The following is a 13,470-nucleotide window of genomic DNA, read 5'->3' on the forward strand; positions in this document are numbered from 1 at the left end:
TATTTTTATTATTTTCTGACGTACCTCGCGCCTGACAGGGGATGTCCACCACTTTCTCCATCTCAGCACTGATGTGACTGGGTGGCTCCTTCACAAAGAGTGGGTATTCTGTTGCCAAAAAGACCCATAAAAGCTTTTACAAAAACTGACATATAAATCATAGCACTTTTCTTCTTGACCCCTATTTGTCGAACTCGCACACAGCACTTTGGATAAAAAAACATCAACTCAATTACTGAAATATGAAATGGCTTTTTTGCCGATGTGGAAGCCAGATTGCTGATGCAACATTTTGATAATTTAGTTTCACTGTGTGGGAAAAGTGGAGCTTAAGCTTTACCGAGAACATGCAGATAAGCTCCAGCAGTGACAGAGGGCACACTGCTGCTCTTGAGTGATGCCTCGCACTCGTAGTAGCCGCTATCGCTAACTGCGGGCAAACTGATGACCAATCTGCGGCCAAAATCCCGGATTCCAGTGTTGACCACTACGCCATCCTTCCTCCAAGTGATACTCATTTTGACAAGAGGCCTGAAAATCAGACACAAAAGAGCAAAAGGTGCGAGAACGTGATTTTAATAGAAATTCATATTCTGTTTCAAGGTTACGTAGCGCCTAGCCAAGCAATGAGGATATATCTGCCATTCTGATGAGGTCTTTGAATCGCAGATAATAGTCAAAATTCAGAAGTGGGATTGCGTGAGATAGCGGTAACACGGTGGAGTCGCGAATCAAAGGGAAATAATAGTGGAGAGGTACAAATGAGAGATGTACAAAACATTTTTCTATCATGTTCAAACAAAAGATTTCAGGACTCATCTGCATCACAAAACAGCCTATGTGGAGGTGAGAGGAGGTGGGCATCTCCGGCTAATACCTGTATGTCTTTATTGTGTGTTTTCCACAGAAGAACTGTTTGTACCTTGCATTGGCGACACACTCCATGATGGCTTCATTCCTTCCCGCTGTCACGCTGGTGTTCTTAGGTGGGATGATGATAGAAGGGGCTATAGGGTCTGCTGGTCCTCCCACATCTGCAATTGTACAAAGAAAAGATATGATCAAATACACAAAGTCCTATTGGATTAGTAGGGTTTGCTCTGTGTTATTGGCTGAAATACAGGGAATATATTACTGTATATTACTGTATCATTTCAAGCTCTGCATTATGAAAGGCATCTGGCACCTAGATGTTGCCAGATTAGCGCATTACGTTAACATCAATATGCATAATTCCCTTATTGTTAAATAAGTAATGTATTCACATTTCCAATGCATTACAACTGCAAAGTGCCAAGTTTAGCCAAAGTGTTGCTGATTTGGGAAACAGAATATGATTTACACCCTTGAACACATACTAAAACACATAAATTATTCATTTTTGTCACAGCAATGAACTTCCAATGGAAAAACAGGATCCATTTTGGGGCAAAAAGAATATACTGTAAAACTGACATCAGAATGAGCGTTTACCTGATGTAACCCGAGAGAGCGACGAGCTGTCACGTTCAGCAGCAGGGAGCTATCACCCAACTATTAACAGCCCTGTCTTTACTTTACCTCCCTTCTGCGGCAGCACTGCGTTTCCTGCGCTGTGCTGTTAGCCCAGGTGTTAGAAGCCATTATGTAGCATAATTGAGACAAACACAAAAGGCGATTAAATGCAGCACCATCACTCACGGGTTCCACTGAGCCTCCAGCCAACCATCGATTCACTGCCCTCAATCAGTGATCTCTCTCTGAATCTGATCTCATTCCCCCTCCTCTCAGGCCCGCGTCTCACTGTGTTTGAGTGATTGCACGGCTAACAGTGTGCTGCACGTGCCACTACCGCCTATTTGTTTTAAGGGCCGTGCACATACAAGTAGGTGTGCAGTTTAGTGTGTGGATATGCTGGGTTAATGGGATACCTAATCAATTTGCTCCTATTGTTGTCATTGTCTGGTGGCACCTCATTGGACATCACAGCCTTTCAAAGTCCATAGTGACAGCATCGCAAACAGGGTTTCATTTGGACTTGGTCTGAATATTAGATCAAGCCTCCTGATTGATTACATGTTTTTCCCCTTACATCAAATCAACAATAGTTCCCCTCAAAGTAAAACGATCATTACTAATGTTTTTGACTATTTCATTACATTAAGTACTACTACTACTACTACTACTACTACTACTACTACTACTACTACTACTACTACTACTACTACTACTACTATTAACAATAATAATAATAATAATAATAATAATGTATAATAATAATGTTTACTATCAAACAGGATTTCAAATGCAAGCAGATACAGCAGATAATCTCTAGATAAAAGATAAAAGCTGGCTGTTAATTAGAAAACTACCACCATGACATCACAAGGTGGAACCGAGCATTTTGAGCTTTAGAGATGCAGACTAATAAAAAAACAGGATGTCCAATGCTGGCAAATGCAGTCGTTCATATTCGTCAAATTTAGTTTAGATCAGTGGTTTCAAACTCTTCACACCAAGCACAACCAAAGAAAAATGTGTCTTTCCAAATAAAAGTGTCTGTGTAATCCATCAGTCATCCAGGTATGATCCAGAGGAAAAGAAAAATTCTAATCTGTCAACTGGACAAAATGTTGTTGGAGTGAAGACGTGTCGCTGCTCGTCCAAGCTGCTTCTTCAGTTCTGGTCAGATCACTGCTGGACACTGAAGGGAGGGGCTAACCACACTGAAACTAACACACCTGTTGTTTCCAACTAAGCAGGAAATTATCTAAAGGATAAAGTAGATAAAGTGAACTTTAAATTACTGAAGAGCTGTCCAAGTACCACCATAAGGAGCGTGCGTACCACCAGCTGTACAGATAACACAGTTTGAGAAATACTGTTTTAGATATGTACATGTGTAAGGTCCTGTGAGTACATTTACACATGGAGAGATGAGATGAATTCTGATTAGTTTTGAATATGCATCAGTCAGCCATTAATCCATGAAAATGTTCATTACCAGTTGTCAATAGAACTCCCTCATGATCAATTTCACTACGGTAGCTGCACATATGGTAGTGATCTTGAGATTACAGTTAATACAATAACGACTTATCAGTGTGGGGTGAAATTAATTTAGTATAAAAATCCATTTTCAGCGATCCATTAAAATATCACAGTTTGAGGTTTAAAAAAAAGTATATTATCTAAAGTGCGTTTCGATTTTCACAAATGTAAAATTGACAGAAATCTCAGGGGTAACAGTCGGTGATTGATAAAGATAGAAGAGGACAAGGCTCAATAATGATCTCGTAACAAGAACTGAAAGATTAAAGACCTGTGAAAAACATTTGGCAGCAAAATCTACAACATGAATATTTATACCAATCTTGCAGCAGGTTTTGTGAATGATCAACAACACAATATTTGGCTGCAGACTCTTTACTCAGTATATTTATCTTGTTTGCAAAAATAGGACACTTCTGACTTGTTAGAGAAGCCTTTTGTTTTCCTATTGACATTATTGGCTCCTCCGCAAACACTAATGAACGCATTGCAGCTCATAAAGTCTCAATGCAGAACACCTCAACTGTGTAATCTTCTAATTAAACAGGGAAAGTAAACAACATGTTGACCTGAATGGTAAGTCGTCTCCGTGAATGCCGTCATATTGTCACGGTGTCTACAGTTTAAAGGATTCACCAAAACGACACAGCCTCTTGGTCGAAAAAGTCAGTTCCTTAATACCATCCTCGCTCAGTCTAAACTCATTTGTATGCTCCCCGTGGATCAGGCACTCTGCTGCATATTTTTTTCTTTTTTTGTGTCCTTTTTGAACTGAATTGCTAAAATGAACAAATGTAACGGTGAAAAAAACCTATTGACTTTCAGATGGGAAAATACGCCCATGTGTTATGCAAGGTCAGATCCAGTGATATTGGGTGATATCTGAGGCTTCGTCGTGTGTATTGGGGGCTGAAATGCAAACAGTGTATTAACAATATGATGAGCAGATGCCTCCACCAGTAAAAGGTGTCAGATTATAAACCGGGAATATGCAGCGGTACATGAGAGGAGGTTAAACTCTGCGTGGATAGTAACAAGAAGAGGAAATCGCAAGAATTAATTCATTAGCCACATCAAACACAGATAAGTGGCCGGCATCCAAACTTATAGTGAAATATTTATAAGGACAGTCATATTTCATTAAATATTCCATTACATAATTATTATTTTAATCTGTTTTAAATGAGTAGTGCTTGTCAACCCCAGTATATAAAAGGAGACAGTTTCTGGTCTGTTATGTGTAAAGTTCTTTTATGAAACATTTATGGCATGAAACAACTACTATATCAAGATGTTTTTTCATAGTTTAAATGGCCCAAATTACTGTATTTTCTCTGCTTTCAGGTTGTTTCTCCATCATAAACATACCTGGAGTTGTTTTCTTTTTTGTTTCATTTACACATGTTAAACACAAACCCTGCACATTTAGGAGAAGTTCTTCTTTCAAACAAAAAACACTCGGTTCCACCTAGTGATGTCATCGTGTGGTAATACAGGAAGTGCTCCACTGTCTTTTTAAACTCCACACACCTTCACTAGAATCATTTGCGTAATTTCAGCGCAGGTACTGCCAATGTCTACTGAACTAAAGATAAAAAGGAGCTGTTAATTTGAAAGCTGCCACTTCATGACATCACAAGGTGGAACAGAGCATTTTGAGCTTTAGAGATGCAGACAGAGACAGAGCAGACAGTGTTACTAAAAGTGAATGAAACAAAACATAACTCTGGGTATGTTTTTGAGGAGAAAACATTCAACAATATGTCTGTTTTGTGTAATAACCTTTAATGCAGTCATTAAGGAGAAAAAGTTTGTCCTTCTTGAGATAAGTCCAAGGGTCAGGGGAGAAATAAGCACATTAAAATGATTTGATATAGCAACTCCCAGAAAGGACTTGTTAAATGAAGTTAGTGTGACTTACAATATCATTAAGAAGAAGAAGACTTTGTGACCTTCCATAAAGATAAAAATCTAACTGATGAATTTCTAAAATAACTTACACGGCCCATCATTATGTTTTGACAGATAAAGGGACAAGGAATCATTGGATGATGTTGTTACCATGGTACCTGTCAGTGGTTTGGATAAATTAAGGAACATTTTGTCCTTGAGGAAATGTTTTCAGTAGAAAGAAAAATAATTTAAGTGACTTTGACAAGGACTATGTTGTGATGCTAAATGATGAGGTCAGTACACTCTGGAAACTACACATTTTGTTTTCTTCAAACACCAAACTTCCGTGCTTCTGGTGCAGCACTGAGGGACTTTCTCCTCTTCTGTGACTTTGCGCTTTAGTGTAAAAAGCACAAACAAAAAGGCTGTTTATGTTACTGTTCTACTGAAGAGGAAAGCACAGATTTTTTGAGCAGGTTTTTGCCTCACTATGCAAGAGTCATTTGTCGAAATCTGTAAGAAGTAACTCCAATTTAGAGCCTCATGATAAAGTACTTATCGTTATGTAATTGGTCTTTTACTTGTAAAACATTGATGAAGTTATCTAACCTTGTTTCCATTCAGCCCGAAACACTGAGGAAAACTGGAACAATAGATTGGGTTCACATGGCAACATGGCAAAGTGCTCATAAAACTGAAGTGGAGGACAGCGAAGAATTCTGCTGATACAAAATGCAGACTTACTTTTGATCTCATTTATCTCATTTATCTCTGGCATTACTGAAGATATTCACAGAAAACAGAGGCTGGCACGAATTTCAATGTCTCAGGCAGTAAAAATGAACAATTATGGCTAAATATTTCACTAAAGTTTCAAAGCAGTTATTGTACAGTAATGTCAAACAGATTGTTATAGTGAGTTTGTGGAGCTATCCAATTATAAGCAATGGTGATATTATCATTTGTGGATTTTAGGTTTGGAAGATTTCTTTCTTCACCAACAGTAATATTAAAAAAAAAAAAATAAAAAAAAACAGTAAAACCTAACCAGCACAAATTGTTTCTTTTGTTTATGGTCAATTGCTTTACACTAAAATACACTTTTACTTTGCTACTGTAAGGTGTACTGCCCTGTTTGTCTCTGTGCAGATGATATTGCTTTGCCTGTGATGTTCATATGTTCCACAGTATGGCATTATACGTCTATCAATCTTGGATGTATTCAGTTACCGTGGCATCACCTGCTTGTTCCCATAGAGATACATAAGTTTAATACCAAACTGTGAAACACTGAAAGCAAAGGCGATGACATTTCCAGCAGAAAAGTTACACATTGCTCCTTTAAATAAACACAGTCCACTGCTTTTCTGAGTGCCTTGTTACCAGAGTCTGTTGTCAGTGCAGACAGTGTGTTGTAGAAAAGTTTCAAACCATGCAGGAGAGAAAATGTGTTTTTGTGCAGAGTTTAAAGTCCTCTTACTTTCCACGGTGAGCGTCACAGGCTGGCTGGTTTTGTTTTCCCCATTCTTGTCATTCACGGCCTGGGCATAATAACGTCCGGCGTCTGGGGCCACAGTGGACAGGATCACCAGTGTGTTGTCCAGGGTGATGGCACTGGGGGTATACAAGTTACACAATATTATTCAGGTGTAAAAGTACTAACATTAAATAATATATATGTCATTGTTAAAATGCATGTCCACGTAAAAAAGGATGTGCAAATATATAAAATGAAACCACTGTGTACTGTTTGCATCCTCCAGGAAGTACTGCTGTCAATGAACTAGGTCCGTTTTCCATGTTTTTAAGACTTAATTGTTAAAATAGTTTGTAATGTTATATTTATTTACATTGGTGTAAAGCAATAAAAGCACTCTTTGTGTTGGTCAAATGTGCCTTTAAATATAGAGTGTTGCAAAAGGTATCTCATCCAGCACAAACAAATCTATGTGCAAATCACTGTATACACTGCGCTGGAGGCAGATTTCTACTGTTAGCAGCAGACAAATAACTGAATGAAACAGACAACTTAAAGTATGGATAGTTTATATTTTTACAATCTTTTGATAGAAGAAACACCAAAGAAACATGTGTCAGCCAGGCAATGTTTTCTTCTTCTCTCATTGCAAAGAAAAGCTGTGACTTTCAGAGATATGATCAATGGAACAATGCATTTGGAAAGGCTTTCTGAGACGTGCACTCAGACACATCCCAGACAAAGCCCCAGATGAGCTGGTGTTGTTCGAGTGGCTGTTTTCACACAGTCAATAAATCTTACACATACACACATAAACCACGAGCACTTTCCTCTATTAGGTAGACGAGCCTTTTAAGAGAAGATTTTCCCCAATTAGAGCATTTTCTGTCCTTGGAGAATACAACTAAAAGGACACATACCAATAGCGCAATACAAAAATACAAAGTTTTGCTTGGCTTCAGCAGATGGATAGATAGATAGGATATTCATGTCGGCCTCTTCTAAATATTGAAATCAGGGGCCAATTTTCTTTCATTAAAGAAAATGCACAGGGAATAATAAGCCTTAAAGAGGGGGTATTATGCAAACTCGATTCTTTGGAGCTTTCCACTCTGTTATAACATAGTTCCCCCATCAAAAATATGCCTGAGGAGGTTTTATGTTATGCATGTATGTTTGAGTAATTTAGCAATCTCTCCTGGGCTCTGTTTGAACCTTCCTTATGGTTAGCAGAACGATTCTGTCCAGTGCTCAGCTCACAATCTTATGTCATGCATGCTCCTGCACCACAATTCTCCATAAATATACAAAAGTAAACCTAATGTGGAGTTTCATTAGGAGGATGCACACTGATTGTAACATTATAGCATTCTGAAGGAGGAGTGACTTAGTGCAGGGAGAAAAGTGAGGGGGGACTCAGAGCAGAAAAACAAAAGTGAAACTTGTTAAACATGTTAATAATTAGTTTTTGGTGACTATAGCATTTTCAAAACAATAAAAGGTACTATGGTGATCAAAATTGTGATGTGTTAGCAATTAATAGCACAAAGAAGTGTAATACCTCCCCTTTAAATTATAAATTGCCAGTTTGAGAACAATGCAATAACATGATAATAAAAATGAAAAAGAATAAATAAAGAAAGTAAGGACTTTTGAGAGATGGAATTGCCTGCAGAAACATTAAGCTCCACTTAAGAAGCTTTATGATAAAACCCCAATCGCCATGAGGATGTGAGACACAGTAAGATACTTTACTACCAATTTCCAGTCATAATTACTTTGTATTCGCCCAAAAAGTCAGTACTCTATAAAAGATAATTCGAAAACAGATGCAAAATTTTGACTTTTCAAGACTTTAATTGCATTTGCAGTCGTAATGGAAACCTGGGCATAAACAGTAAAACAATAATGATTGTAGAAATGAAAATGACTGTAAGTGTCTATTAGCAAATAGCTGTAAAATTGCAAAGTGCATCTATAAAAATCTTTTTGTGATAGTCGGGAGAGTGGCAGTGTGAGTGCGTAGGGCCCATTAAACCTAAGATTAGACTCGGGTGAATGTAGCTAGCATCTGTCTGGTTGATGCAGGGGTAAACATGTACACTCCTGGACAATTAGGGGCTCTCTCTCTCTCACACATAAGACACATGTGGTAGTGAATATCAATGTAGGCTGACACAAAGTGAGCAAACAAGCAGTAAATGTAGAGTGTCCTGTCAGTGCCTCTCATTGTCATATAGTAAAGCTTCACTGCTTCTGATAACACTGCAAGAGAGCCAGCCCTGGACTTGGTCCAAAGAAGGAGCCTGGTTCTTGAAATATTTTTTTTGCGTTTTTAACAGTCTGGAAGAATATTATATTGGCAAAGTTTGTATGGTAAAGATTTTCAAACAGAAATACAGTAACAGCGTCGGGATTCAGTCGAATAATTGGTCTTGGGAAAAGGCATTGTAACTGTCATTTTTATTTCCATTAATGCTGGCACTGTAGAAAGTAGCTAGTATTTGCGAAAAGCAGTTTCAGTATCACCAGAAACATTGTCTTTTGTAAGTATAAGTATATAAATATATATTTTTTCTTTAAGCTGAGATGAGTTCCAAAGGCAAGTCTGATTTATGGGTGGGAAATGTGCCAAAACAGTATAATGTTAGTGCCAATTTTGTTTTTATCAGGAGTAATCTTTATATTGCCAAGAGGTACTGCTACTTCTGAACGTTCACTCTTCAATAGTTAAATCTCCATGCCACCATGCTCACTCCAAGCATGACAGACGCTGGCCAATAGGAAGGAGAGTGTTAGGAGAAAAGCGTTTTTGAGCGTAAAGCTGCATTAAACATAAAAGATATCACAAGAAAGCATATGGTCACAGACATCAGATCAGAGTTAAATGTCATATTGCGCTACCCAAGTCTGATTTAGTTTCCCTGATTCAGTCCACATTCTGGTTAATTTAGTCTTTGTCTGGTCTTTATTATGACAAATGTAGTCTACAGACACAGGAAGTTACATGGAAATTGCAGTGTTCATAATAGTTATCACATGTCATATTGTAATATTGCGCAGCCGGGTATACGCACCAATCAGTATGAAGTATCTCTCGGGTTAAAGAGTCTTCATATGGCTGAATAATAGATAAGGAGGTAGTTTCGGAGCCGTTGTGGAGTGCCTGCTCATATTTGTCAGAATGGCACAGTTAATCTAAGTTGATTACCTTCACCGCGTTTCATTAAGAACGTATCTGAACTGGAGTGAGTTTGTAGAGCTCTCCAGACTTTATCCAGTCACTGATGATTACCCACAATGCACGGCTGTTCATATATGCACACACACACGAGGCAACCCACCCAGACTCCCTCACACACACACAACCACCCAGGGGCAAGCACTGTCAGTCAAATACACCATCAATTGAGGCCTTTTGTCCAATTTTGTCTAATTGGTTCCCCTGCTGCCTGCTCTATCTCCACCCTTCAATCATTTTGCCTTCAAAGTCAATAGGGGCGATATAATAACCCGCTTTATCACTGAGAGGTGATTCAGTGATGAACGCATAGGCCCACATCAACACTGGCTCCTGAACCAGTCTGGCCAACCTCATTTATGGCGTGGGAGAGAGAGAGAAGGAGAGGGAGACAGAAACAAGGAGGGAGAGAAAGACGAAGAGAATCTGAGAGTATCGAACATTTTGGAGCCGAAAGAAGTGAAAAAGTAGTAGAATGGGTCTAGGAGTCTGCATCGACCAATAACTCACTTTGAGAGTACAAGCAGGAGCACACAAATCAAGTTCTGTTTTTAAAGGGGAAGAAAATATCCAAAAAGGCTATATATGCCATGGATGTATTGTAAAATAGGAAATGGTGGATTTAGCACTATATGATGGATATGTTTGTTGGTCTTTTGAGTAATGTTATACTGCTGTGCTCAGACTGGTTAGAGTGTGCAATTGTTGAACATAAAGTCTTGAGTGTGAACGAATAACCATGGCGATGCCTGTGAATACATTTTGAAAATAGATGTCATTACTCATAACATTACATAAATTACACTTGTGTTTAGATTCTATTGACTTTTCTGCAGGGGTCAACAATGCAAATACAGTAATTTGCATAATTCATTTGCTTTAATTATGTTTCTGACACAATATAATGCCACATAATTACAAGATTGCTGTAATTATCCTTATTAAAAGTCTCAATTGAAAATAATCTTTTCTTCAGTATTTTTGATTTTTTAACTTTTTAACTTTAAATTCGCTTTTGTTCTTCGTGCCACCTGTGATCTGTGTCTCTCCAAATACAATTGCTCTTTTAAAGCGATCAGAACGGAGGAGTGGGCTTACATTCGACTGCTGGAGGGGATCTTGCGGCCGTCTCTGAACCATGTGATCTGAGGCCTGGGGAAGCTGTGGATCCGAGGCGCATGGATAAGTGCCCCCTCTCCCTGAGACACTGTCTGAGAGCGCTCCCCCTCCACAAAGCCCCCCATATCTGACACCAGCACAGGGAGAAGAAGCAGAAATAGTGTTAGGAGGAAGTAAGACAGAGAAAGACCTGACAGGAGGAAAACTACATAGCGAGCAATAAATAATAAATGAAAGATTAACAATATATTCTTGGTCTCAGCGTTCATCGTGCATACCTTTTGTTTGCACTAGTTTCTTACTTTTTGTACTAGGAAATATTTGAGCGGGTGAATGTCAAATCATCAAATAAAACAGTGTGAAAGATTTCGATTTGAAATTTCACAAACTGCGAGGTAGACACGTTCAAATCAGACGTAGCTTTAACTGATGATAATTCTAACACAGGGCATGATCTCCCATTTATTTATAATTTGGTGTTCTGGTTATTAACGAGATTATACAACCAGAAAGCTGAACGAGCCTAACAAGTCTCTCGTTTAGGTTGCCAATGGTTTCGATGCTGAAATCCAGCTAAGATGTTGCTCTCTGATCTGACGCCTCTCTACCTAAACCCCAGCACCTACAGCCAATCATTAATCAGTGCTAGTGGAGCCTCTGTAGCCCAGTGAGTGAATTCTGGAGGTTCTGACCTTGAGGCACGATCTGTCCATATACTGAGGAAAAACGTGTACGTGTGTTCTTTATATGCAGTGTAGGCCTGTCACGATAACGCATTTCAAAGCACGAGACATTGCCACAGATATACTGCAATAAACGCTAATATTATCACTGCTTTAACTACTTTACGGATACAGTAATGATAATGCAAGATAATTCCAGTAAACCAATTTTAGACAGAAGTGTTAAAAAGGTCTAAGTGGCAACAAATAAATGACAAAATTAACCGATAATTAGCCATAAAAGTTAGAGTAAGGGCGCAGGCTACATACAGTTCCTTATGTTCATTATGTTCTTGTTTCTAGGTGAGTCATCCTCATTCTGGGCAGAGCAACCACTTTGTAAAAACCACCACGCTCTTACTCAGGCCCCTGTTAGGCATGTATGCAGTCACACTCACAGGCTACTTGCACTTCGGTGCTGCACTGCATAATCGCTCCCACTCGGTTCCTCACGATGCAGCGGTAGTGTCCGGCGTTCTTTCGGTCCAGCGTCGGGATCAAGTACCTGACAGCAAATACAAAATGATATTAAAGACCACTGACAGGTAGCAACAGGACTCAAATCAAATGAAACAAGAGTGTGGGGTCTAGTAGCGTGAGGGGAATTTCAACAATATCTGAAAAAGTGTGTTGTGTTTTCCTTTTTCTCTCAGTATGTGCCATCTTTGTTTTATTTTCACGCCCATGTCTGCAAAAATGAAAAGCACTATAATGTTTTCCGAAACCACTGATACTGAAACATCAATGTTTTAAAAGAAACACAACAACGCATGCATCCGCTGTCAGACTCAGTGCTTACATCAACAGATTTTTTTTTTATTAACAATACCTCAGCTTCACTTTCCTATTGGACTATATCGAAGCAAGCACACAAAGAAATAATATCCAGGTATAGATCGATATATACTGTTGTGTTCCTGGGCCAATTTTCTATGGTCAAAACTTTAAGTGAAAGGAAACGCAAACATGCAAACTCAATTTTTCCAGTGTACTAAATGTTTGCACTAATTGGAAGTCCGTGGAGTGATCTCGATTACACTGTAGGTTTAATGTAATATTACTGGATACAGGGCTGACTAAATGGTAAATAGTCAAATTTTTATATAACGCTTTTCCACCTTCAAGGCACTCAAAACTCTTTACATCAAGGAACCACTCATCCAGTGTGTCAGTGGATCTGACCGCTCAACTAACGATGTTTATGTCAAGAGTGGGATCCTCACCGCCAACTGTGTGTTGCTGTCAGAAGAACTTAATGAAGTAATTCAAGTTCAAAACACACAAACACACACATATGTTGGTGTGGGAGTAACATTCATTTCTAAGAGCCTGATCCTAGTCTTTACCATAATTACGACTTATCTAACCTCATAAAAAACCCTAACCTTAACTTATTTTAACCCATAGCAGTTTTACATTATGTTGTTGATTTATTAATTAAGGATATATGCCACAGAGACCTCATTTGTGTCCCCATAACGAAGGCAAGCCCAGATTTATTGACATTTTAGTCCTCAAATGTAGTAAAAGTACCAGCCCACTCAAAAGAAGTGCATCCATTGGTTAAGACAAAAATCAATCCATCTCCCAATTGTATTAAAGTATCAACATAGCAGAAACTAAAACTATAGATTTCCTCTATCCTTTTAAGTCGTTTCTGGATAAATGAAATGTATGTAAAAAGTTGTGTTTTAAAGTGGAGTAAAGTCTTGGTCCTTTCCCTATCCCCACGGTGTTTTAGGATGTGTGGTGCAAGGGGCTTTGATTAAATGGATTCCAGTTCTCGTCTCTGATCATCGCTGGTGGAGAATACCAAGCAGTGGTCTGGACTGCAGAGCACGCCCGGAGACTGGCTCATGTGAGGGGAGGAAGAGATGAGACAAAGGAAAGGTGTTTGTGGGTTAAGGAAAAGTCTATGAGGGCTCTGGAACCAGTGATAGCAATCAGACAATGCCACCTGAGAGAGTGGGGCCAGCTGTGGATGGCCA

General features: G+C 38.9%; 1 protein-coding gene across 1 annotated transcript in view; it reads right to left on the reverse strand.

The window, feature by feature from the left end:
* The window catches only part of sdk2a (sidekick cell adhesion molecule 2a), a 119,732-nt gene that overhangs the window by 32,451 nt on the left and 73,811 nt on the right, over positions 1-13,470 (reverse strand). Inside the window, exons 3-8 of the mRNA XM_033970416.2 lie at positions 11,881-11,987; positions 10,740-10,887; positions 6,404-6,537; positions 923-1,034; positions 341-531; positions 25-108 (exon numbers count right to left, since the gene is read on the reverse strand). Of these exons, the coding sequence (XP_033826307.1) occupies positions 25-108; positions 341-531; positions 923-1,034; positions 6,404-6,537; positions 10,740-10,887; positions 11,881-11,987 (776 nt within the window). The remainder of the gene's footprint in view (positions 1-24; positions 109-340; positions 532-922; positions 1,035-6,403; positions 6,538-10,739; positions 10,888-11,880; positions 11,988-13,470) is intronic.

Source organism: Periophthalmus magnuspinnatus, chromosome 8 (genome assembly GCF_009829125.3).
Source record: "Periophthalmus magnuspinnatus isolate fPerMag1 chromosome 8, fPerMag1.2.pri, whole genome shotgun sequence".
Taxonomy (NCBI): Eukaryota; Metazoa; Chordata; class Actinopteri; order Gobiiformes; family Gobiidae; genus Periophthalmus; species Periophthalmus magnuspinnatus.